At 31.2% G+C, this 27,791-nt stretch overlaps 1 protein-coding gene across 7 annotated transcripts in view; it reads right to left on the bottom strand.

The window, feature by feature from the left end:
• The window catches only part of LOC118183735 (golgin subfamily A member 5-like), a 96,488-nt gene that overhangs the window by 16,262 nt on the left and 52,435 nt on the right, over positions 1 to 27,791 (bottom strand). For all 7 annotated transcript variants that reach the window (XR_015039664.1, XR_004757285.2, XR_015039665.1 and 4 more), the window contains 8 exons: positions 26,954 to 27,077; positions 25,728 to 25,824; positions 12,218 to 12,324; positions 10,948 to 11,262; positions 7,662 to 7,760; positions 4,499 to 4,648; positions 4,296 to 4,368; positions 1,467 to 1,560 (listed from right to left, as the gene is read on the bottom strand). Coding sequence is in view for 4 of the 7 variants with exons in the window: in XM_035353331.2 (XP_035209222.1) it covers positions 1,467 to 1,560; positions 4,296 to 4,368; positions 4,499 to 4,648; positions 7,662 to 7,760; positions 10,948 to 11,262; positions 12,218 to 12,324; positions 25,728 to 25,824; positions 26,954 to 27,077 (1,059 nt within the window). In the remaining 3 variants the exon portion in view is untranslated. The remainder of the gene's footprint in view (positions 1 to 1,466; positions 1,561 to 4,295; positions 4,369 to 4,498; positions 4,649 to 7,661; positions 7,761 to 10,947; positions 11,263 to 12,217; positions 12,325 to 25,727; positions 25,825 to 26,953; positions 27,078 to 27,791) is intronic.

Raw genomic sequence — 27,791 nt, 5'->3', positions numbered from 1 at the left:
GGGCAAATAAAAAAAGTCTTTCTTCACGGCACCTGAACGGCAAAACAGTTAAGTGATTAATTAACATAGTACAGTCTAAAGTCTTTAATCTGTACGTCCATAATCCGGAATGATCTATAATCCAAACCTCAAAGCTACAAACTTTCTGCGCATGCGTAAATGCATCGCATGTGCATAATACGTTTACGCATGCACATTTAATGTATAACGGACGGTATAAGCTAAGCTAAAATTATCTAATTATCTATTTCAGTTAATGTTGCAGATTGCATTCTTCCTTAATCTTCTAATTGGATACGGCTTATTATTTTTTGCAGACTGTTAGAGCAATTTTATAAAAGTAAGCTTGAACTTTCGATTATGTCAAAAAGAATTTATGATTCTGGAGCTGCCAGAGGATCTACAAAGCGAAAGCATGTTTCAATGTCCATCAAACAAAAAATGGAACTGCTGCAAAAAATGGATAAAGGCACATCCTTTGTTTCTCTAACCATTCCGAAATCTGTTTATCAATTTCACGCTGCTCTGTGGAAGGGGGCGGCGAGCAGTGAACTGGAAGTTGATCTGTCAGCACTATCCTTATCTTCAGGGCAGATGTTTTTATTTTATTCGGCTTATAATTCCTTACTAAATGTAGTATTTCATCTCGATGTACTCCGTCTTTGATAGGATTTAAATCAAATTCCTCGTCATTATAAATATCACGAATACACATCAAATAGTTTTCTGGTTGCAATTTTCTAATTTCAACTATGCCTAATGTATGCTTTACGCATGAGCACGTTGAAAGAAATGTTTAATAAAGTAAACAAATAAATATTAAGCTTTTTTTTTTTTTTTTTTTTTTTTGTAAATTTTGATACCCTTTAGATCATAATTGCTCTTTATTTCATAAATTACGGTTTCATATTTTTAATTTTATAATTTCTGCATGCCATCTTAGCAGATTTAAATTGATCATCTATAATCCAGAAAAACCGATAATCCGGAATCGCCGAAGTCCCGACGAGTCCGGATAAAAAGCTTTTGACTGTATTTGGAATTTATGAGTCTACAAATACAGCTATACTCTCTTCATAACTATAGTACGTTACTAAATTTTTATTGTAGTTTGTCAAACAATAATCTTTATCACTGCACCATACCAGTCATTACTTTAAGATGAAAAAATAAATTGACTAAAAACTAGAAAAACAGAAGAGTTCTTTAGCTAGAATTTGTATATATATCCAAACATCCTTGCAAATAATTTTAATTCTGTGCTTCTATACATCATATTCAACTATACTTTTTTATTATTATTTTAAGCTGAAAATCAATCAAATTTCCTTAATTTACAAGAAATGACAAAATATTTACTGTGTGTGATACAGACGAATAAGGTGAGATCTCAAGATCTATATATTTAAAGTTACTATAGAGATTAAAATATCATATATCACACCCGAGAAAATTTTGATACTGACCTGAATGAATCAATGCTTCCATATACTCTCTTAACTTTTCTTGTTAATGGACTGTCAAATGAATTCTCCAGAAACATGGCTTTTGTTTTAAGTTCTAGAGATGAAATAGAATATGTGTAATACAATTTTTTAATAATTTTATTAATTATTCCTTTCAATAATTTGTTAAAAGCTTCATGGGTAGGAATAAGCCTAAAACTAGTTTAGAAAGTCTAAAAAATTTAGAACTTTTGCTCACATTTCCAGTATCAAATATTTCTCTTAATGTAGTTGAATGGAACTTCTGTAAAAATACATTTTGCTATCTTTCTTTGGTAGAATAACATTTTGTAAAAAAAAAAAAAAAAAAAAAAAAAAAAAAAAAAAAAAAAAAAAAAACATTTAGAATTAAAAAGAAATTTACATTGTTGATTCCATAGTTTGCACTATTTTGGAAAGGCAAATAAGAATTAAAATACATATATGTCAGCTGTTCTTGCTGCCTCCCTCCTCTGCTTAGGTATAGCTATATGTTTCCTGATGGCTTATTATGAAAAATTTGGCTTAATATTAGAGAAAAAGAACTTAGGTTAACATCAATAAAATTTCAGCTACATGGTTATCATATCATAACTTATTTTTAGGTTAAGTATTTTGCCCCATTTTGCAGTTTGAAATATTCAAATTCTCAATATTGTGTGATTTTTAATCCTCTAAGTGTTATGGATGTAAAAGTCTGTATAGAAAGGTGATTTTCCAATTCAATACACATGAAAAATTTTGACAGATTTTAATGTATCTGATTTCAGGTTGGGTGCATACTGGAATAAAAGGAGTTACAGTACAAAGTTAAAATGTCGTTTTCAAATTATAATCAAGAAAATTCTATTTATTCATGACATTCTGAGAAATTTTTTAATTTCAGAAAAAAAAAAAACCACAGCGTCGAAAGGGTTAAAATTTAGCATTAATATATGGAAATATTTCGATCTCATTAATTTAATCAGGAAATAACAGCTAATCAAATATTTCAAACATTTTCAAAGCTGAAAAGGAAAAGTGTTCTTTACAATGAATCTTAGATGCTGCTGCTGTAATTAAGACTTGAGGTTATGCGTAAATAAAAAATAAATAAAAAATGGATAATTAGCATTTTAAAATCTTAAACTGCTCCTTCTGCACATTTACTTTACTTCTACATTAATTTAATTTCACTAAAAAAATATGCCAAAAATGTGACTGGTGTTTGTTCATGTGCACTGGCTGCCTTGTTGTAAATTGTGAAGGCAAGCATACCAACTAAAGTTTTCTTTCTTTTTTTCCATCACTTCTCAACAAAGGAGATATTGATAAACAAGTGGAATAAAAACTCAACATCAAATTTTAGCGAAATTTGGAAAAATCTCTCAGGAAATTCATGAAACATTGCGGGAATTTTTTTCTGAAGAATAAAGAGTGAATATGACCAAATTTATGTAATGATGCTCCATCTCAACAATGATCTCATAATGACTGTTTGCTATTTTGATAGCCTCACTAGATCACACTACCTCTCATCAGATTTGGCCCGTTCAGAATTTTTTAATTTATGAAATACAAAAGGGTCATGTGGGAGTGGCAATGGAATGATATGGAGATAAAAAAACCTGAAATGATGAGGCAGGTGAAAAGCTTGATTTCTGAAGACGTCCAAGCATAATCTGAACAAAAGAAACACAAATGGAGTAAATGGGGAGCAATTTGAAGGAAATAAGGTTGATGTACCCTGAATTTTGTAAAATAAAATTTTTATGTCCTAAGTTTGCATATTTATTTGATAGATTCTCTATGTTATCAAATGCTTTTTCTAAAACTATAATATAAATTCTAAAAGTAATTTGCTATGTTACCTTATAACCTGCTAATTGTTTTGCTTGATTATAGCAAACACAGGTGAACGAGTATTAATACTGAAATCTTATTCTGATTTAGATGTCAGCTCTTTGGCTGCAACATGAAGATTACTTAGTTTAATTCTTTTGAAAAATCCTTCATAAAAATGTCTCTCGATAGGAGAGAAATGCTTTGCTGTTTTGCTCTTCAATTTACACTTTATCTTCAGGTACTTTCTTATAATACTACTATTAGGCTATATGAATAATAACCAAAAATTTAATTTCTGTCCTCCAAAAATAAAGTTTATAATTTAAAAAACTAAAATTATGTCATTCAGAACTGGCTTTTAATCAAATTTGGCTGCCATGTATTTATAACATTTTTGCGAACAACTCTGCCAAAATAAAATAAAATGATATATAAATAGTTATAATATTCTCTCAGATATAAAATATGCTTTGCTTCACAGTCATATAATACTATTAATGAAGGTAAGAATTTTGTCATTGCTTTTAAACAAGCTCAGGCCTCAATTGGCTAAGACAGCTGGAATACTGGTAGTTCAAATGAATTCGAATCCAGGAGGTTTGAATTCACTTGACTATGTGGTTGGTTTTCATGGTTTTCTCCACACATAATGCGAAGGCTACTTTAAAACCTACCATTCTACCTTAAAAAGTCTTTTATGAAAGCATTCCTGACCTTAGGCAGATAACCTTTGTGTGCTTTGCCATATCCAAATAACCTAAACTATCTCTGCAAAATCATGATGTCTGTAAATTATTATTTGCATATTAATATTAAAACTTTTTTTAAAATCAGTAATATGTATATACTAGAATTAAGCTAAAGGTAATGAAATCAACTAACCATGAATTCAATTTAAACAATTGACATACAATACTCATAACATCACACACAATACTCATAACATCAATATTAATGCAACAAACATAAAAAATGCCCCAAACATACCTGTTTCATTATTATTAATACCAACAAATGCATGTTGTTGCATCCCAAAATTCTGAGCATCTCGCAGTTGTTGCTGAGAAAAATATAAAGTTTACCAAAATAACTATTAAAACTGTTAACAATGTAAACATACAAGAAAAGTCAAATTATATTTTCTTGGAAAAATTCATCTTTCATTTTTAAGACTAACAAAATTTACTTACCTCCAATCTTTCAAGCTGAAGAACTAAGGAATTCTTTTCTGTACTTAGTGCTTCAACAAGGGTTTGCTTTTGGATGAGGTTTTCAGTTAGAGCATGAAGACGAGACTCTAGTTCATCTTGGCTCACAGAGCTGAGAGATTTTGCAGTAAGCTTTTGAATTTTTAGTAAAATGTACAATTACTATTGTTATTTTGTTATTGTTTAATTTTAATTCATCAGATAATAACAAAATATATTTTGGCAAGTTTCTGCAGATTTAAGAATATGCATGACCCAATATATCTAATAAGTAAAACTTGTATATACATAAGTGCAACTGCCTTCAGATATCATGAGATGTGACCACTCCAAATATTATTGATTTGGAACAGAAGAAATTCTTTTCCTGGCCATTTAAAAGAAAATTATAAGTATAATGATACTATTTCTTAACACATTAAGCACCATGTCAATCATCGATGACTAACACCATACTTTCCATTCAGACCATGCCAATCACTGGTAACAAACACTATACTTTCCGTTTGGATTGCATCAATTATTGTTGACTGACAACATACATTTTGCTCGGGCTGCATCATTCACTGTTGGCTGACACTACACAATTTAGAAAATGATATTCTTCTATCAAATTCTACAAAGATCTCTGGGCACCAGCTCATGTGAAATCAAATTTTGCAGGCTGAACAGAAAGGAATATAAAACACGCTTAGAGTTTCATGTATTAACTATGCCTATCTCTCAATTTACATGGAAGATAGGTTTCGGACAAAACCGTGTAAATTGAAATCTTGGATTTTGCTATGTAAAACCGTATAAAATGAAAAACACACTAAATGTATATAATTTAGTTACTTATTTGCGTAAAACAAAAGTAAGACATCTTAAAATAAATAAAGTTATACTTTTTCATAAAATAAATATATTTAGGTAATAGAAGTATGCATTTTATTTATTTTACATTATGAAAATATTAGATCATTCAAAAAAATTATTATAAGTTTAATCACTGTCATCACTTTCATAAACTATTAGTGTTTCTTCTTGATTGGTATGATATCACTTTCATCACTTGAGCATTCTTGATAAGATTCTGTTTCAATGGTTGACGAATGGGAAGATCTCAGATTGACAAGACTTTGAGTGAAATCCGTAGTTAACAATTGCCTAGGTTTTTTTTCTCAAATCTTTCTCAACTTCCTCATATTGATTTTTTCTCATATTGATTACTAAGCTCTCATTGGAATCGGAGAGCTCATTCAACATTTATGTTAGATTGTAAAAAATGATTACCTAATTTTCTTCCCAAACTCCTACGCTGATTAGTGATCTGAGAATATTCATGCTCTAATGGTAATCTATCATTCTCAATCTTTAACAGCATCTGGCCATACTGCTTTCCAGCATGCGTTGAGCGTTGATTGTTTAATCTGAGTATTAGACAGTCCAATATGCTTATCACAATTTAAGATTGTAAATTTCTTCCAAACATCCATAAGAGTAAGAGATTCATCATTCTCCATTTGCTCTAAAATACACCTGAAGGTTTGTTTGATATACAATGCCTTAAAAGTCAAAATTATTCCTTGATCTAATGGCTGTAATAAGGAATTTGCATTCTTTGGTAAAAAGACAACGTCTACATTTTCGTGTTGTAAATCTTGAGGATGACCAGGTACATTATCAATTGATAAAAGAGCCTTAAAAGGCAATCCCTTTTTACTTAAATAATTTTTGACATCTGGGACAAACATATTATGAAACCATTCATTGAAAGCTATGGCAGCGACCCATGCTTTTTTACAAGCAACCCAATAAACGGGAAGGTTATTTGTGTTTATTCCTTGTTTATGATTTGTTAATAACCAATGCTTTCATTATATAATCGCCTGAAGCATTGCAACAGAAAAGAATTGTTATACGACTTTTCCTTACCTTATGACCACTAGCTGATTTGCAAGCTTTAGCTAAACAGGTTCTCTCAGGCAATTTTCCAGAATAATCTGGACTCGTCGCCACTAATGATGTGATCAGAAGTATAGGAATTGGCAGCAATGATTTGAGCAGATTTTGCTAGGTACTGTTGTGCTGCATACGAATCAGCAGATGCACTTTCTCCTTTCAATCTTAGATTATGCAAAGAATGTCTTTGTTTAAATCTCTCAAACCAACCATAACATGCGGAAAGAGATACCTTTTTTTTCATCTGATGAAGTTGACAGTGCCCGATTCTTAAGTGCTTTATAAACTTGAAAGCTTCATTTGTAATTGCATTAGTATCAACTGGATCCATTTTTGATTTTGGTCTTGTATCCATATCACTATGTCTTTTCCATATTTTTCATTGTATCATCTCTTACACATGAAATTGTGTTCTTACTGCTGCAAGTTCCAGCTGCTACACTTTTTCTAATAGAGTCATCACTTTTTTTTTTTTTTAATTGTCTTTCTTGTGGCTTCATTCCTGGAGTAAAATTTAGCAACATCTGTTATTCTTTCTCTATTAGGTAGACAATCTAATATTTTAATTTTTGTTTCTAAAGAAATAACTTTTCTTTTCTTTGATATTATTTTCAAATCTTTTGGCATTATAAAAGCTTAAAAAATTTACGTAAATTATAAAAATGCCACAAAAAATATAAATGTTGAAAACTTAACCAGTAAACATTCAAATATGTAGACAAAAATTATGTAAGCTTTGCTACTAAAATACTGATATTGCACTAGTTCACATGAACCAAAAAAGCTTTACTATTGTGAAATACATATACATACTAGGAGGATTCCCCATTTACAACACGTAGAATCCCCATCCTTGTTGTTGCCACCAGCGTTACCAAAGGAATGAGATTAAAAATTGTCTTCAAATATATATATTTACATATATGCAGCCGAATATACATTTTTACCAAGTTTTTGAAATCTGTTAATTTTTAAACCTGTAAAATGAGTACCGTGTAAATCGAGGGATAGGTGTAATTCTATTTTTTTATCTGAAAGGGATCACAATGATTTATGATACATTGAAGTAATGTAAAGTACTAATAACAAATAACTACACCTTCAGATTACTTTCTTTAAATTAAATTTAAAAAAAAAGATTAAAAAGATTTTATTATTAGTGCAAGAGTTTTGACACCTATTTTGTATTTTAAATACTTACCTGTCTTCTAAGTTTCTCAATTTCGATTTCTCTATCTTGTAACCTACTATGGAAATTACTTTTTGCTCTTGTCAAATCTTCTCTCAAAAATTGCATTTCCTGTAGATGTAGAGAAGGGATTTTGATATATCAACGTCATATCATTACAAAGTTATATTTTAAAGGAAAAAAAAATAATGTGCAATTAAATATAATAATATCATTGCTTAGCTAAAAACATTACTCATATGAAACTAAATAACATTTCAGAATTTTGAAGTCAGATTTTAATCAATAAAACCTGAAATATTTTTATTTATAGTCACACAAATAAAAAGTTATGCGCATGAACATAATATTAGCATGATGATATTGACTTCAATAAGAGTTTGCTTTTGTTTACAATCTCCCAAATTAATTTTAATTAATTTTATGTGCCCAGCACAATTAAAAAAAAAAAAAAAAAAAAAAAAAAAAAAAAAAGATACAATTTCATCACACATGATGAAGTTATTTGTATATATATATTAGTAATTAATATAAATGTATTTATGTAGGAAAGCTGATTGCATCAATGTTGATCCAAAATGAAGAGCAAACTTGGCAGCTCGAGGCATGTGAAATATTCATTTTTATGTCAATGCACAGTACTTGAAACACAAACAATGTACATTTCCATAGCAACTGCAGAAATGTTATAAAATAGGGAGTGAACTTTATTTCATGAACTTATAAGCAGCACAGCCATCAATAAACCAAATTTTAATACCTCAAGTGTAGCAATAGATATAATACAACACATATTAACCACAATTCTGCTGTTCTATAAGATAATCACATATTCACCATAAAAGTTACTTTCTGGACCCAAAAAATATTTAATTAAAAATACACAGACAGATGTTTAAGCAAAGAAGTAGATAGCTGTACTTAAAAATGAATGAAAAAGGATTTTTTCAAAGACACAGTATTTTCATTTTCCTCCTATTGCAAGATTTCAAACGATTCCTTATATAGAATGTGATACTTTTATTAAATTTTTTTTGCAGAATTAATGACCCTTTCTGATTTCTCTGCACCCACAATAAAAAGTCACAAATAAGTACTCATGGGGCAGAGCAAGAAGTTGCCAAATTAGTTATATGGTAACTCACAATGTCGCCAAAAAGCATTTATGTGGCAACCCAGGTATGCACGTAGCATATGGCTATTTCATTCAGAGCATAATGCCGAAATTGTATGATGTTAAATACGAGCAATTCCCTGATGTTTTTTTACATGAAAACAGCTGGCAGTGTAGATAGAGAGCACAACAGTACAAAAATGAAGAATTTTTCTTAAAAGATGTTTTATTACCAATGTTTCTTGCTCTTACAATTTTATTACAATTGAATTATTATTTTTTATTACTTACAATTTTATTACTTACAATTGAATGCCCTTGTATGGAATTCGTAGTGCACTGCCATTTTGAAAATGGCTGTTGCCTTTTGCAAATAAGCTAGGCAAAAAATTAGTTGCCAATGATTTTACGAATGCTCTCCGAAGTTGGCAATGATTTCAAAACTTTTCGACAGGGGTGCAAATAATCTATTTGAAAGTGCACAACTAATTTGTGATATTTTTCAATAAAACTTCCTTCCCATATATGTTGTTTAATTTATTATGAGGAAAAAAAGAAAAGTATCATTAGTAATATTAAATGTCCTCTTAGAAAACTTTTCAAGTTTTAAAATTTTTTCTACAATTTACTTTTTTTAAGCCACTCAATAATTCAGAACAATTCAATTAATAGTACTTTTGAAGTTTAAAAATTCCACATGATTAATTGTATAGCTCCCCTTCCCTCTCCCCCCAAAACTCAACATTTTCCCTTTTATTTTATAAAAGAGCTTTAAATAAACTTTTTATAATAGGACTGCATGTACAAAATCAAAGATATATTTTAAATCCTCCACTGTATCTTTTGATTTCATAGCATAAACACTAAAATCACACAGTTTAATTAAATTTACAAAAAAGCTAGCAAATAATGTGAAATGCTTAATCAAATGTTATCCTAGAAGGTAAATTTAACAACATCACTAATTAACTTCGTTTTTCACAACCCCACTGTTAATAAAAAGAAAAAAAAAAAAAAAAAAAAAAAAAAAAAAAAAAAAATCCATAAAATCACCATCTGCCTGAAAAGCAAATGAAAGTGGGGTTGAAATTGAAAAGTTTCAGATTTTAACAGTCACCCAAAAGGGTTTGTTAAGATTTTAATGCTCTCACTGGGCTTGCAGTCCACCAGTCTGCTGCTACACTCACTCTAACTAAACTTTTTTTTTTTTAGTCTTTTTGGATTTATTATTAAGCATCTTCTTCGCATTTTACACCATACACAATTCAACAGTAAAACTACAAAAATTTTAAATGCAGCATAGCAGTATACATTTAGAATTCCCAATGCAGCATTAAGTGTAGGCATACAATTTTCTGTTCCCCTCCTCAAGTCTTTTCATAACAATGCTCAGTTTTCTAACTAATATGATTTTACAAATTTTTTTTGTCTTTTTATTATTAGCATTTTGTGTGTTTACTTTAGTCATCAAATATTACATTCTTGGTGCTTACATCTGATAAAATTTGATTCAACGGCAAAATCCCAAAATATTAAAAAACAGCTTATCTTTAGAATTTCCATTAGATAATTTTGCAAGCTGGAGATAAAAATGTTTTATTCCATGCAGTGTTGCCACTGTTTGTTTTGACGTTGTTGAGTTTGTTAATCAATTTTTTTTTTTTTTTTGAGTTGTACAAAATATGAAATAGACAACAAAAGAAATTCGAAATTCTAAATTCGGCTTCCAGGTGTCCGTATTCGGATGGAGGACTACATTATCCAAAACTGGATGCCTCTAGGTTTAGTTGTTTTTTCATTATGCAAGAAACATAAATGAATTCATGCTGATTCTTCATTATTTAATTTCTTTAAACATAACACAGGGTGATAATATTTGGCGGCAACAACTTGAAAAGTGATACAATGCATTTAAGTATTTTGATGCAAAGGCAGTTTCGAGATGTGCTTTTTAGACTAAAAAACAAAAATTACTTAGTGATAAGCATATCTGTTCATATGTTACATATTAGAATATGAATCTGTAAACCTATGAAATAGGTATACAGACCATTCTTACCCAATCTATTTCTGCTTAAGTATATTTCTTCAATTTATTTTACTTTCTAAAGAAAATGTACATCCAAAAACTGTAAATTAAGAAAACTCAATTATTTTAAGCTTAAAGTAATAAAAACAACTTACTTCCTTGAGCTGGTTATTTAATAAATGCATCTCTTCATTTTGCATTTTTTCCATTTCAAGCTGTTCCTTTAATATTCGACATTGCTCTTGAGCAGAGGCCAAATCATTTTGTGATATTTTCTCCATTTCTTGAATCTCAGATCGGTATGTTTCAAGTAATTCATTTGCTCGTCTTAGTTCTTCTCTAAAAAAATCCCTTTCTTGTTTTATGCTTTCAATTTCAGCATTTAATAAGGCAGAAGATGCTTCATTCTTCTCAATATTGTTTAGTTCAAGATGCCCTTCTTTTATACTTGAAATCAGTTTTTCTTTAGACTGAAAAATACTTCACATATTAAGGTTTAAATTTATTAATTTTATAACAACTTAAGAGTTCAACACATTTATTTATCTTATCATAAAGAATATTTTCTAAATGAGATATAGTACATAACTAAACAATTCAGTCCACTTTACTAAACACACACACACACAGACACACACCCCCCCCCGAAAAAAAAAAAAAAAAAAAAAAAAAAAAAAACCTTTGCTTACAGACAGTAACATTAACAAGATAGTTACAAGTCAGTAACATTAAATAAATATAATTTTTTTTAAAGTAGCATTTTATGAAAGGAACTCACATTTTCAATTTTGAAATGATTCAAAATGTTATGAAATATTGTTCTCCATACTATGATGGCTTTTCTGCACTTTAAGCAATTTTTAAACTTTTAAGAAATATATAAATAACCCCAAAAATCACAATGAAAAAATGTAATGAGCTTACTTACAGTTTTATGACAATAATAATTCAAAATAAATAAGTAACATTAAAATACAATTATCACACCATAAAATGACACACACAATGAAACATAACAAAATTACTAAAAATTATACAGGCATAAAGCGGTAGTTTTCTGACAGTTTAAATGTAAATCGGAGGAATTCAAATTAAAAATTTAACCCTTTAATTTAATATAATAAACTCGGTATAAAATTCTTCATTATAGATTGTGATTAGTATTAAAATTTAATTAATATTATATTCAGAATTTAAAAAAGTTTATTACATTTGAAGTTAAAATAATTTTTATGTTTGTAGAATATTAAGCTTTTGACTAACTAAATATCTATATTAACTATATTATATAAAAATATATTAGTAGGATTTAAAAATTAATCTTCACAAGAAATTAAAAATAATACTCTGTAAGAAATAAAAATTACATTTCAAGACAGAAATCAATCACAACAAGAGAACAAAAAAAAAAAAAAAAAAAAATACTTGTAAAATTCTTTGAGCTTTCTGCTTATAGTCACTATATTCTTGTTGGATCATTTCAAGATTTCCATTAGCTGCTTTTAATTGAGACAACAGTTCTTTATTTTTCTCTGGAATTGAAATTGCATTTTTAAAAAAATTATATATTAATTAAACAAGGTTATAATAAAACATTAAAAAATACCGATAATTTGTTTTACTTATATGAATTTTAATAACACACTAATAATACTAACAAAAGTCTTTTCCCTATTTTTAGTTATGACTTTATCTTCTTTATCATACATTTCATGGTTCCTAAGTCTGACTTCTAGAAAACAATGAAACTCTACTATGCCATCTGTGACCATGTTACCATAAACATGTAACCCCCAACCCACTGCTTGTGCATTATTTAAGCGATATAAATTAATTCGTTTACTTTTCTCCCTATATTTACAATTCAGATCCTTGCCCACAGCACAATTTTCAGAGTTTATAGGCCAAAGGATCTACAAAGCGAAAGCATGTTTCGATGTCCATCAAACAAAAAGTGGAATTACTGCAAAAAAATGGATAAAGGCATATGCCATAGGTGGGGAACCTGCGGCCTCCGCGAGGTTCTTGTGCGGCCCTTTGCCACCTACTACAAAATGGTAGAGCTCGTTTCAAACAACTATTGTACATCAACGCCATGACAGTTGCGCGAAAAATCCCGCCAAAGACAGTCACATTGTAACATGACGTCAGAATACTAGTCTGAAACAGACTCTTAACACGCATGAGCGAGGCTCTGGCCCACAGCTAGCAGCGCCAACTACCTTGTCTAAGAAGTAAACAAAACTCGGTTTCAGATCTCCCATTTGAGTGTCACAACTTGCTTTGGCTTCTCTGACTCGCATCTCTCAACGCTTCCCTGTTGCGATCTTCAGGTAACTGTAGTTAACAGTGTGTGCTTATAACAGGTACACGGTTTTATTGTATTTCTAGAAAGTACACACTTTGTTAAAGATATTATTTGATATTCGGTTTTTTATCCATCATGTCAAATAGTAAGAGAAGAAAATTAGGTGATGAAAACAGAACATTTAATGTAGAATGGGAGTTAGATTTTTTCTTTACTGCTGAGAAAGATAAAATGATGTGTTTGTTGTGCAATACAGTTTTAAATACTTTAAAAAAAGCGAATGCAAATAAACACTATTTGACTCATAAAGAACATAAATATTTCGCTTTAGAAGGTGAATCACGAAAAGCTGCACTTCAAAAGTTGAAAAATGAGAAGCATCATCAGCAGGCATCTTTTAGTGCCTTTGTAAATCAAAATTCCGCTGCAATTGCTGTTACGTATAAAATAGCACATATACTTGGAAAAAGGGGCAAACCATTTAGTGACATTGAAATAATTAAAGAATGTATTGTTGAAGCAGTGAGTATGTTAGATCCAAGAAATGTCGACAAATACAAACAATTACCTCTTTCAAGGAGAACTGTAACAGATCGACAGCACGAATTAGCGCAAAATGTAACAGAGCAACTTCATGCAATTATACAAAATGAAGATGTTTATTTTTCAATTGCTTTAGATGAAAGCACTGATAAAGCAGATTCGGCACAAGTTTTATATTTTATTCGTGCTATAATTAAAGATTTTCGATGTTACGAAGAACTACTTGTGTGGGGTACACTAACTGGAAGAACTCGCGGAGCCGATATTTTCGAAAACTTCAAAGAAGTATGTAATAAATTACAATTGAATGTCAGTAATTTAGTCAGTGTCTGCACCGATGGCGCACCTTCCATGAGAGGCAAAAAAGGATTCGTTGCTTTGTTAAAAAAGGAAAACTTTAAACTTGAAAAAATTGATATCATTTCACTGCATTTTGCATCAGCAAAATCTTTGCGCAAAATCTACCATTTTGCAAGACACTCTGGATAGAACCATTGCCATTGTCAACTATATTCGCGTAAATAGAATGCGTCATCGTGAATTTCGGCAGATGCTCTCTTTAGATGAGGAAACGTATAGTGTTGACCTGCCATACTACTGCAAGGTTCGCTGGCTATCAACAGGTCAGGTTTTGATAAAAGTTTTGTCTTTACGACGACAAATTTTAAACTTTTATAAAGAAAAAGGAAAACAATGTGATCTATCAGATGAAGTATTTCTCAGAAACCTTGCATTTTTGTCTAATATGATGACAAAACAAAACAATTTAAATATTTGCCTGCAAGGTGAAACGAGGTATATTTATGAAATCAGGCAAAAGATCCAAGCGTTTAGAAAAAAATTATCATTTTTCAAAACATTGCTTTGTCGATCGGAAACATCTACACAACATTTCCCGGAGCTAGCTAAAATGTTAAATGAGCAGAACTGTGAAAATAAAATATTCGATGAATATGTAGGTGTCTTGGATTGTTTAATAGAAGAGTATACTAATAGATTTTCTGATTTTGACAAGCGCACTCCTGCTATGAAACTGGCATTTGAACGACATTTAATAGATATATCCGAGGCTCCTGCAGAACTACAAATGGAGTTAATTGATTTAGGGGAAGATAGTATCATCAAATCCCTTTTTAACGCTAAAAAGGATCCCATAGAAATCTGGAAAAATGCTGTTGAATATCCATGCCTTCGAGAACATGCTCACCGTTTACTTTCCTGCTTCGGAAGTACCTACTGTTGCGAGACAACATTTTCTCTCATGTCAAAAATAAAAACAAATTTAAGAATGCAAATTACAGATGCACATTTAGAGGATCAATTAAAGCTGTGTGTTATGAAGCTTGATCCAAATATACAATTACTGTCAAACAAAAAACAAAGCCAAATAACTCACTAACTTAGTGAATAAAAAAATATTTTTTATTGTATTTTTTATATTTTTATATTATTTTATATGTATATTATATTTAAAATTTTCTAGTATTATATTTTATTTTTTCTATATAATGCAATAAATTGTTAAATCTATAGAAAAACTATAATAATTTCACAAAAGTCACTTTCTTAGGTCAATCAGCTTATGCGGCCTCTCTTATTGCTGCCTAATTTAAATGTGGCCTCTAATGGTAAAAAGGTTCCCCACCTCTGGCATATGCTTTGTTTCTCTAATCATTCCGAAATCTGTTTATCAATTTCACGCTGCTCTGTGGAAGGGGGGGCGGCGAGCAGTGAACTGGAAGTTGATCTGTCAGCACTATCCTTATCTTCAGGGCAGATGTTTTTATTTTATTCGGCTTATAATTCCTTACTAAATGTAGTATTTCATCTCGATGTACTCCGTCTTTGATAGATTTAAATCAAATTCCTCGTCATTATAAATATCACGAATACACATCAAATAGTTTTCTGGTTGCAATTTTCTAATTTCGACTATGCGGAATGTATGCTTTACGCATGAGCACGTTGAAAGAAATGTTTAATAAAGTAAACAAATAAATATTAAGCTTTTTTTTTTGTAAATTTTGATACCCTTAAGATCATAATTGCTCTTTATTTCATAAATTATGGTTTCATATTTTTAATTTTATAATTTCTGCATGCCATCTTAGCAGATTTAAACTGATGATCTATAATCCGGAAAAACTGATAATCCGGAATCGCAGAAGTCCCGACGAGTCCGGATTAAAGACTTTTGACTGTATTCATTTCTTTCTATCTTTTTTTTCTGTGTCAAAATCAAGCTTTTAACTGCCAGATTCTTACACATCATCATTCAATTTATATTGTTCATGCCACTTATGGCTACACTGACTACCAATTTCTAGTTTCTTAATGCCATCTATGGCTAGACTGATTTCTATACTCAAATTGTTAAATAAATACAGTTAGTGAAACAATAATTAATTTCAAACTAAATCAAAATTTTAAAAGGCTCTACTCTTATATGCGCCCTAATATCACCAAATGTAGCAATATGTGTTCTGCATTGCTTTTTGGCATGATTGCGTATTGTATGGCAACCCTGTTGACATTGAAAAATCTTTTGCTGGAGTCATTTAATTATTTGTTGGTTCGCGTTGTGCGTGTTTTGAAATGGCCTATGTTGCAATGATAGATGTGGTGGCAATATTTCAATTGCGTATTTTAGATTGTGTGGAAAGTAAATTTAGAATTAAAAGGTATGATGTTGGAGTTGTTAATGAGTTTTTTGTTCACGTGTGTGTATATGAGGATTGTGTATTTTTGGAATTTCTGTGGATGTACGAGGAAGTGTATTTTTGGAATTTCTGTTGGACTTTTAAAACGGAGTCTGAAATGCGAAGCTGCTATGAGAACTCACACAAAGAAGGGCGTTTCTGATAGTTCTTGTGTAAATTTGCAGTCAAATGGTTTCTGGTGAAGTATGTGGCTGTCAGTGGAGTTTAAGATTTGGATTGTGGTTTTGGTGTAGTAAGTTAATTTTGGAGGATGTTTTTTTCGTTACTTTCGAAATTTTGAATCTCCGAAAGACATGTGATATAGCAAAATCGTGGCACTTTTCTTCAGACGTAGTGTGACTGGCGATATTTTATTCAGGACAGTATTATGGTAAGTGCATTTTATTTTACTGTTTTTATTTTGTAGAATGGTATGTTCATTGTACTAGGAATCAAGGTGTGAGTAGTTCGTAGATTCCTTCGCTGCCTAGAATGTGCAATTTGTAGATGTTTTTTCAAGTTAAAATATATCGCTGTGTACATAGATTCTTGTCAAATATTTTTGGTTAGAAACTTTACATTTTTGCTAACTAAATTTTTTGTTTTTGTTTCGGATTTTTAGCTGAAATTGTGACTTAAAAATGTGGTTTTTGGAGACATTTCAGGCTTAAAATTCGAAATGTAGACAAAAAATTTAGGTACAGTCAAAAGTCTTTAATCCAGACTCATCGGGACTTCGGCAATTCCGGATTATAGATCATCAGTTTAAATCTGGTAAGATGGCATGCAGAAATTATAAAATTAAAAATATGAAACCGTAATTTATAAAATAATGAGCAATTATGATCTAAAGGATATGAAAATTTACAAAAAAAGAAGCCTAATATTTATTTGTTTACTTTATTAAACATTTCTTTCAACACGCGCATGCGTAAAGCATACCTTACGCATAGCCGAAATTAGAAAATTGCAACCAGAAAACTATTTGATTTGTATTCGTGATATTTATAATGACGAGGAATTTGATTTAAATCCTATCAAAGACGTAGTACATCGAGATTAAGTACTACATTTAGTAAGGAATTATAAGCCGAATAAAATAAAAACATCTGCCCTGAAGATAACGATAGTGCTGACAGATCAACTTCCAGTTCATTGTGCGGCGTGCCGTCCCCCCCCCAGAGCAGCGTGAAATTGATAAACAGATTTCGGAACGGTTAGATAAAAAAGGAATGCCTTTATCCATTTTTTGTAGCAATTAATTTTTTGTTCGATGGCCATCGAAACATACTTTTGTTTTCTAGATCCTTTGGGAGCTCCAGCATCGGAAATTCTATTTGACATAATTTAATTTGACATAATGGAAAGTTTAAGCTTACTTTTATAAAATTGCTCTTACAGTCTGCAAAAAGTAATAAGCCGTATCCAATTAGAAGATTAAGGAAGAACGCAATCTGCAACATTAACTGAAATAGATAATTAGATAATTTTAGCTTATACCGTCCGTTATACATTAAACGCGCACACAAAAACGTATTCTGCGCTTGCGCAGACACATATGCGCAGTCGTAAATGTCTTGCGTGCATGCGTAATACGCCTATGCGCATGCACAGAAAGATTTTAGCTTTGAGGTCTGGATTATAGATCATTCCGGATTATGGGTGTCCGAATTAACGACTTTTGACTGTAGTAACATGGTGGCATGGAGTTTCTCACCCAAAATTTTGGCAACCTTGAGGGCACATATAAGAGTAGTTCCTTTTTAAAAATATAAAAAGTAGTGTGAATAAAGCTAAAAATGGTACTATTTTGTTAACAAGATGCTAAACATAAAATTTGGCATGAAATCTAATTAGATGGCAGCAAATCTGATAACATGTAATGTTTCAAAGGAAAAAATGAACTTATAACAATAGTAATATATCGCATCTGTCCGCAACAAGAAGAGACATGGCTACACCCACATCAGTGTCAGACAAACTCAGGATCTTACTTTACATAAACTGGGTCTAAAGGTGTTTGCTCTATAACAATGGAATTTGGCTCAACATCTCTCTTATGTGGTGAAATGAATTCTCCCTCTTAACAGGTGAGATCAAGTCTCTTTTTGTTGTGAACAGTCTATGTAATATATATAATGTTTAATGTATGAACAGCCTTAGTATTCCACACATTAAACATGGCACAAAACAGTTATTTATGAACAGGGTTACATATTTGGTGAGTACCGCCTCGTTTATAGAAATATATCCTAAAGAGGTTTTGTACATGCTATAGTTATTACATATAACATTATTTTCCCTTTAAAATATAAAGTTTTGATTATTTTTAAAACCTCAAACAAAAGAAGTTCTTGATCAAGAACTGTATGATTATCTAGGGAATCAACTTTTAGAAGGTTTATGAGAATTAAATAGCATGTTATAGCTGTATTTTAATGAGGCCATATGAGTTTGATTATTATAAACAACATGATTTTAAATAATATTCTTCTAATTTTGAAATGTCATTTATAACTACCATTACTATATTTACATTTTGCTTATTAATGAATGATTGTTTCAACACACATATGTATAACTTCTTTGAAAAATTGTACAACAGTTGAGAATGAGGAAGAAAACAGCTGTTTCAATTGCCAATGTTTACATTCAAGATTTACTGCAATTTGACTTAAATGAATACATTAAAAACTTCTTTGGCATTACTTCAGTTCCACTGGAACATCTACTGTCTATATAGTTTAGTGTCTATATAGTTTTTTTTAAATATATTGCCATAATGCATTTCAATGCAGTTTTCCAAAGAAATGCTTTTTGATAAAAGTCATAAGAATATGAAACAATTTTTAAAGAAGCTTTCACTGTTTTCAAAGAAAATACTATTCCATTAAGGAATATAATGATCTGTATTATGAGTGTTCCACCTATGGCAAGCAGATATACAGTGTTTTCCCTGAGGTATTTTACATATATAGTGTCATTCACCATCAACTTTCAAAATAACTAAACGTTTTGAAATTATGCCTATACTATGCCAAAAACACCATTGAAATGCTGTTAATATTATTAAAATTAAATGCTCTTCCAGATTGCTTCTTTCATAAATTTCATAAGGAAAATGAAGAAGCATTTGAACTTCTTGTGATGCATACACATATGGAATGGCTAACAGTATATGCTTTGGTACACTTTCAGACTGAAATGCTTCGAGACACTTTTAGGCACCTTATTTTATATTAGATAAGTAAGCAGCTCTACATAAAATGTGTAGTTGCAACTCATTCTTGTCATGAGAGGTGATATATATAGCACATTTCAAAAAGAATATATGTATTTCGAATGCATATATTGATTAAACTGTATGACATACGAATATGAAACTTTACACACATATGTACAAACCTCTCAAGTTCAGATTACAGATGTTCAATATGTCCTCCATCAGCGACACGAACAATGTCACATCAATACTCAAATTCTTCTATACTCGCGCAAGCACGTCCATTATCACTGATGTTATGACAGTACGGATCCAGTTCTTCACCTCTTCCAGGTTCTGTGGAAGTGACGGTGCATAAACGTTGTCTTTAATGAAACCCCACATGAAGAAGTCACAAGTTGTCAAATCCGTTAACCATGGAGGCCAGCTAAGACATGCTAAGTCGCCAGCTCCTTGACGACCAATCCAACGGTTTGGTAGAGTTTCATTCAGATAATCATGCACTTGGCGACACCAGTGAGGGGGGTGCCCCATCTTGTTGAACGAGTTGTTAACGAGTCTTTTGTTCACGGATGTGTTTATGAGGATTGAAGTGTATTTTTGGAATTTCTAGGGGACTTTTAAAACAGAGTCTGAAATGCGGATCTGCTATGAGAACTCAGACGAAGAAGGGCGTTTCTGATAGTTCTTGTATGGATTTGCAGTCAAATGGTTGCTAGTATGTGGCTGTCAGCAGTGTTTAAGATTTGGATTGTGGTAAGTTAACTTTGGAGGAAGCTTTTATCGTTACTTTTGAAAATTTAGATCTCAGAAAGACATGTGATATAGCAAAATCATGGCACTTGTGTTCAGAGACATTGTGTGACTGGCGATATTTTATTCAGGAACGTATTATGGTAAGATGTGTTGAAAAATGAATTGTCTTCGTGCAACTCGGAAAAAACCAGTTTTGTAACATAGCGAGATACTACCGACCGTTAACCGTGCTTCCATCAAAGAAGAATGGCCGTAAACAGATGATCGGGATATCGCACAAAACACATTGATATTGGTCGAATTTTGTACAGGTTTAATGGCTACATGTGGGTTCTGTAGGCCCCAAATTGGAACATTGTGTTTATTTACATGACCACTAATATGAAAAGTCGCTTCATCACTGAATACAATGCATTGTGCAAAAGTGTTACTGTCAATAGCATCAATAATCTCGTTTACAAAATGCCACATGTTTGTGTTTGTCATCAGGACACAGAGCCTGTAACAAATGTAACTTGTGCGGCTTCATAACCAAACCGACGTCTCAAAACATGCCAAAGTGTTGTTGTAGGCAGCTGTAACTCCAGACTGGCACGTTGAGTTGATTTTGAAGGACTACGTTGGAAAGCAGTTTGAATTCTAGCAACATTTTCATTGGGAACACGAGAGAAGCCAGGATTCTTTCCTTTACATACACATCCTGTATTTACAAACTGTTGATACTATCTGCAAATGTTCCACACATTCGGATGATCATTTTGGTACCTCAACTTAAAACATCTTTGCATTATAATCACAGAATTGCACTTCACAAACTCGAGAATACAAAATAATTTCTGCTGCAAAGTAGTCATTTTAAACATGTGATGGTTGCAACACAAAACAGAAGACAACTGACATCTAGCCGCTATTAATATAAACTAGATTATGTATTCGTTTCGGCAATAGCCGAGCCGAGGCACAGTGATTGATAGTTTGGACAAAGTAACACTTTGTAATACGTATATTCTTTTTGAAACACGGTGTATGTTATCTATCAAAAGCATCTGAAAAATTAAATTCACTTAACCCTTTTGCGATCATGAACAAATTTAGATCATGTTACAGATATACACTTTAATGTACATAAATAAACTTAGCTTGCTTTTATGATTTTTGCTTAAAGGTAATGAAAAGGAATTCTATTCAAAAAGCAGATCTTTGCAATGCCCACAGGCTAAAATATTTCTTCTTAAAGTGATGCAAATGAATCCTGATCCCAATCATCAATGCAGGCACCTTAGCTCCGCTAATTCTCGGAAATAACACAATGTTCTTTGAGTACTATCAAGAATTAATACACAGAAATTAATTGAATTCCATGACTATAGAATTATAGACAGAGATTATATAATAAAGAACAATGCTTACCTTCATTGTTTTTCTCAATCCGCATTTTGGTAACAATATAAAAAAATATTGCTAAAATGGTTGCACTAAAAATTTAATATGCTTTTATTAACTAATAAGTTGTATTTAGAAAAAGAAATGAATTTTAACAAAAGATTATTGACTCAAGTTTTTAAGCCATTTAAATTTTGTAAGTTTTCTAAGTTTTAAAGAAGAAACAAGTAAAGGAAATTATTTCAAGTTTTCAACAGTGTTATAAAATGTTAAATATCCTTTAATGCTAAGTTAATTGGACTTTATAAGTACAAAAGGACAAACATTTTCTTAAGAAATATAACATGTCACTCTTCTTTCAAAAATTTAACCTTTACTTTAAATAAGCTAACTGACTGTGGTTTTTGTGACTTTTGTCATGCTTAAAATAAATACAAATTAATTTCTAGTAAGAAGAAGAATACCTCATCACAGGTCTCTTGCATGATTAGCTATAATCAAATAATCCAAAACGTTTCATCGAACTTTGTTTTCTTAATATTAAAAAATATACTACTTATATTTAAAAGAGATTAAGCATGTATGTATGTACTATGTTTGCTTTATATTAAAAAATATTTGTATATCTATACTGATATGTAGTATAACCAGCAAAATAAGTTTTACACATGAAACTGTTTTGGGAAGCAACTCCCCTCCCCCAAAAAAATTATTTAAAAGTCAGAATGCAGAATATGTTTTGTTTAATTTATTATAATAAAGTATACTACAGCTATCTGTCTAAGGAAAGATTTCCTATAAAAACTGGCTCATCTTTAAGTTACAGATACAGAAAACTATAAAAGTGCCCATGAAGCCAGCCTGTTTGCTGGGATTTCAATATAAGTCAAACTACCATTATTGATTGACACTAGGTCACTAGTGAGTTGAGCAAAATTAATTAAAATTGCAATAACAACCTTGTGTTTAGCATACATATATTAAAACACTCAATCGATTTTGAGGGCACCTACAGGTCCCTCCTCATCATGAGAACGAAATTACTAGAAAGGGGAAAAAGAAGAAAAATAAAGCATTGACAAAGGAGTCTCAGAAACACGTGATCATTATCAGCACACACATGGTCGTAACCGGATTTTGAGTCAGATTTACACTGGCCACCTACTTTTACTGAGCCAGGCTATCTGATCAAACATATAACACATAGACTAAAAAGCAAACAAATCAGCGAAGTCAAAAAATAGTGAGCGAGGGGCAACTGCACCTTCATGCACCAAGACCGAACCTTGAATAAAGGGAAAGCAACCTCTGTAATGGCTTTTTATACGCTCCGGTAGCACCAAATGAAAGGAAGCAATGCCATCTGTCGGCAAAAATAAAAAAGAATTATGACAATAGAATTTTAAAATCATTAGGAAGGACTGAATTGGACTTAAAATCATTCACTTAACATGTTAAATCCTTGTGAATATGAAAAGCCTCAAGAAAATCCAATCCACCAACAGAAGAAGCCTTTTGGATAATTTTTGCAGAACCAAAGCCAAAATTAGGATTAAATTTCCAAGTATGATATGCTATTGAATACTTGTTAATTTCGCCTTTTCAGACATAAAATTCATGTTCCTTGATACGAAACTTTAATGCTCTTTTTGTTTGGCCAATATATCTCAAGCTACACTGACATGATATACTACAAATTCCCTAAGAATGAAAATCAGAAACTCAATCTTTTAGAATCGAACTGTGAATTTTATTGATAGGGGAGTATATGACTTAAAAAATGAATTTCTGGAGAATCCGTGCAACTTTATAACTAACAGAAGGATAAAATGGAAGCATGACAAGGTCATTAATATTATTTCTAACAGTGGAATGTCTTCTTTGATGGGAATCTGAAAATTTTTTAACGGCTTTATCAATGATCACGAGAGAAAATCCTTGGTCAATAGCAACTGCTCTCAAATAATTAAGTTCAATTCTTGAGTACTATGTTAGAAAATGTTAAGAGCCACTGATGTGCTCAGTATTCTAAAATTCAAATATTTCTCAACTTTTAGTATTCTGTGATCTCACATTATATTTCACATCTAAATTTTGACTATTAATTTTTTTTAATTAACAAAATATATGTTCTAATCTCTAAATTTAAACACCTTTATATTACCCTCAAACAAACCTAAAATTTAACAAACTATTTAGCATTGTAATATACCTGTATATATATATATATATATATATATATATATATATATATATATATATGCAAAATATAAAAAACACGATGGCTTTGCTCTATGCGAAGAAGCAACCTTTAATTAACTTTCCGCAATTTCAGGATCTTCCCCCTAGACCAGTACTTTCGAGAACAATCAAGCCTATTATGTAACCACTCCTATAAATACAGAACTCGTGCCATTTTGCGTAGGAGACTGCTTTCTGCCTCTACTGGTATTAGGATCTATGCTGCTACTCTCATCTGCCTCCATTTAGCCCCGTTCACAAGAGCAGATTCGACTGGTAGCAAAAACCAGTTCTTCCAACATGTCCCATTCACATGGGAACAAGCATTAACTGTCTCGCCGAATTGGAGGTAGCTGTCTCCCGAGAGGTAATGTTCCTTACCTCTTGGGAGCAGGGCAAATGGAGAGATTTCCCGTACTATACTGCGCGGTTCACTTAATTTTAGTTACTGCTCGCTGGACTGTCAGCGAAACAATCACGCTGATAGATGTCTGGAGATGTGATAGCATCCCCCCAAAAATTAGATAGAACTGTACAAGATAAGGAAATTATAAACAAATACAGACAAGGTATTCCAGAAATATCATTCAAATTAAAACTAAAGTTAAAAAAAAAAATTAAGCATTTTCATCTACTTTTTATGAATATTATAAAATGGTTTTGTGAGACAAAATAATTATAAATAATGTCATAAAAATAGTGTGGCATAATGAGATTATTACTTTGAAACCGATGTTTCGAATTGATGCCCAAGAAGAACCAATATTTCCCATTCTGCTTCATTGCATATCTTTTAAAAAAAGTAAAAAAAAAAAAAAAAAAATCACCCAATAAATTTTCTTTATCATTTTTTTTTTAAATGTGAAAAGTTTCTTTTATAAGCTGTGAAAATATCAGAAGTTTGTAACCGATATATTTTTAGATATGAAATTTTAAAATTAATGGCCGTCACGAAGTCTAAAAATATGAACGATTTTCAAAAATTCGCCCAAATTATTTTTTTTTTTTAATTACGCTAAAAATTTCATTTAATTTTTTTTCCTCCACAGTGCGTTATTGTGCAAACTATAATATTCTGAGATTCTCAGTTTATTTGTTACTATTTGCAAAAAATCGTTTCAACTTTAAATTTGAAAAAAATCTGATCCTCTAAAAATCAAAAGCATGGCACCACATCCACAAGCAGTATATGTACAAAGTTTGAGTTCTATATCTTATCGGGAAGCAGTTTAAAAATCCATAACCATCCTTTAACCATAGCGACAAGCACCAATAGTGAACTAAATAACAGCTTATAAAATAATAATAATAATTAAAAAGCATATATTTTTCAGGAACCATTACGAAAGCTCAGGTACCAGTTGCGAAAGTACAGATTACAAAATTAACAACAGTAAACAATGTTAAAAATGTGCAAACAGTATTAGAAATCTGCCAATTCGAAGACGATTGTTCACAGAGGCTTAGGTACAAAGGGAAGGAAGACGGTGGTCTTCTGAACGGGTCCTAAAGATGAAACTCTTTCATGTCTTCTTTTTCTCCTCTTGCTAATGGCAGCTGTGCAAAGGAGTGTTGCATGTGAACGGGGCTTTTGTTAGAATACTATGATGCAGTGAATTTAATCTTATTTAGTAAAGAATGATGATATGCTTTTTGAAGTGAATAAAGATATGGGGCTATAAATTTAAATCCTTCTGTGTCGTCATTGGATTGACAAGTTTCACTCATGTGCCCTACTGCCAAAATATTACATATACATACAATTATAATTTAGAATCTAACCATTTACTTCATTCCATTTCTTCTGTAATGAAGAGTAACTTTCAACTAAATGCTTGTGTTCTTCCTCCATTTTACTCATTTGTTGCATATGTTCAGTCTAAAGTAGAAAACATACTTCATAAAATGAAAATCAAAACTTTAAACATGAATCTGCATATTGAAGTTTCAACATGCCGTTTTAGCATAATCATATATATCAGGTGGTTTCAAAAAATTTCAAGACTAATTCTGTAACAAGCCAACAGATGGCAGCGCAATGCTGCATACACATTCACAAGAAGCACCGACCTTCATAAATCAGTGTGCCAAGAGACAACATTCTGTGCACAACAGCAGTTGTGTAGCAGATGCTATTCTGACCACTTACGTTACCATGTCTGCGATTTTATCATGGACAGCAAGTTGGAACAACAAGCAGACATGAAATTCCATGTGAAACTGGGAAAATCCACCATAGAGATGCTTAATATGATTCGGCAAGTGTACATTGATGCTGCAATTAGTTGATTTTGAGAGGCACACACACTTCAGGAGTGGAAGAACATCACTAGAAGACGAGAGATCAGGATGAAATTCAAACGAGCAAAACACTCAAAAATATTAAAAACATTCAACAACTTCAGAATGAAGATCATCGGCGAATAGTTCATACCATTGTTGCCATTGTTGGGGTGCCAGATATAGATAATGCAGATAATGGTGAAAGCGACCAGATCTGTGGCACATAGAAAACTGGCTGCTCCATGACAACAATGCACCCTATTACTGTACTCTACTCACATGAGTTTCTCACTAGAAAAAAAGATGATTGCACTTCTACACCTCTACTTGCTAAATTTGGTTCCTGCAGATTTCGCCATTTTCCTAAAGCTGAAGATCCAGCTCAAAGGTTGCTTTTTGATACTATTATGGGGATCCAGTGTAAATCCAAGATGGTATTTGACATGCTTTGAAAAGACTTCCAGGACACATTCCAGCAGCGGCAGAAATATTGGGAATGTTGTAGCGCTGTACAAGGTGACTATTTTGAAGGCAATTGTGTGTAAACATAGATAAATATAGTACTTTCTTGTAAATACAGCTAGTCTTGAAATATTTTTATACCACTTCATATGAAAAGCTAAAGCCAATATAAAATCAAATATGCTTACAATAAATAAATAAATGAAATTTAAAAAATTAAATTTGCAAGTATAATTGAATCTTATTTATATAACAAAACATACCTGAGACTGAAGAAAAGCTTCTCTGGTTTTGTTCAGTTCAGATTCAGCTTGCTGTGACTGGCCTTGTAGGATTTCAATGGTTTTATTTTGAAATGCAGCATTATCTGCATGCTCTTTAATGATTCTAATGATTTAAAATATGAAAATTAAAAAAAAAAAAAAAAAAAATCATTTAAATAAGAAAAGTAAAAACTATTAGTTTTTTGTTTTAATGGATATAAGATACTTTTAAAAATATTTAGCATATAATTAATATTTAATTTTTACTACTACGAAGAAAGCAAGAAAATAATGAGATCAGATACATTGCAGTTGGAAAGACTCATATCCTTACTTTTAACTGCACAAATTTTAGTTTTATTACTGAATTTTTCTCTGTGGTACACTTCATATGTATGAGAGTTTATTAGAATGGGTTTTATATAATTAAGAGAGATAGTTTCAAATTAGCTGATAAATTTAATGCCAAATATTAAGACAAGTGAAGTATACTTTTTATGCAGACAGTAAAGAATGGTTGTAATTGAAACAAGTAGATGAGACTTTTTCTAAAAATCAAATTCTCGAAATAAATTGCATGTAAAGTTATAATTATTGATACACAGCCTAGGATACAAAGACCTGAAAATTCAGGTAAAAATATACTTTTGTGTAAACAAAAGATTGACTTTCATTTCTTATTAATGTACACTGTGAGGGGGGAAGGGAGACAGTTCTATATCTCCTGTTCTACTGAGCCGATTGATGAAATTCAACTTGCATTTTTCATGTCTCGAAAGTGCAACCTAGGATACGTATTGAATTTACATATAGCATTGTTTTAATATAGGCATTTTGA

The sequence above is a fragment of the Stegodyphus dumicola genome, chromosome 2, assembly GCF_044657685.1.
Source record: "Stegodyphus dumicola isolate Sdum_Otavi_A_Nest chromosome 2, ASM4465768v1".
Taxonomy (NCBI): Eukaryota; Metazoa; Arthropoda; class Arachnida; order Araneae; family Eresidae; genus Stegodyphus; species Stegodyphus dumicola.
Note: the sequence above shows the minus strand (reverse complement) of the source record. Positions and strands in the feature narration are given on the sequence as shown.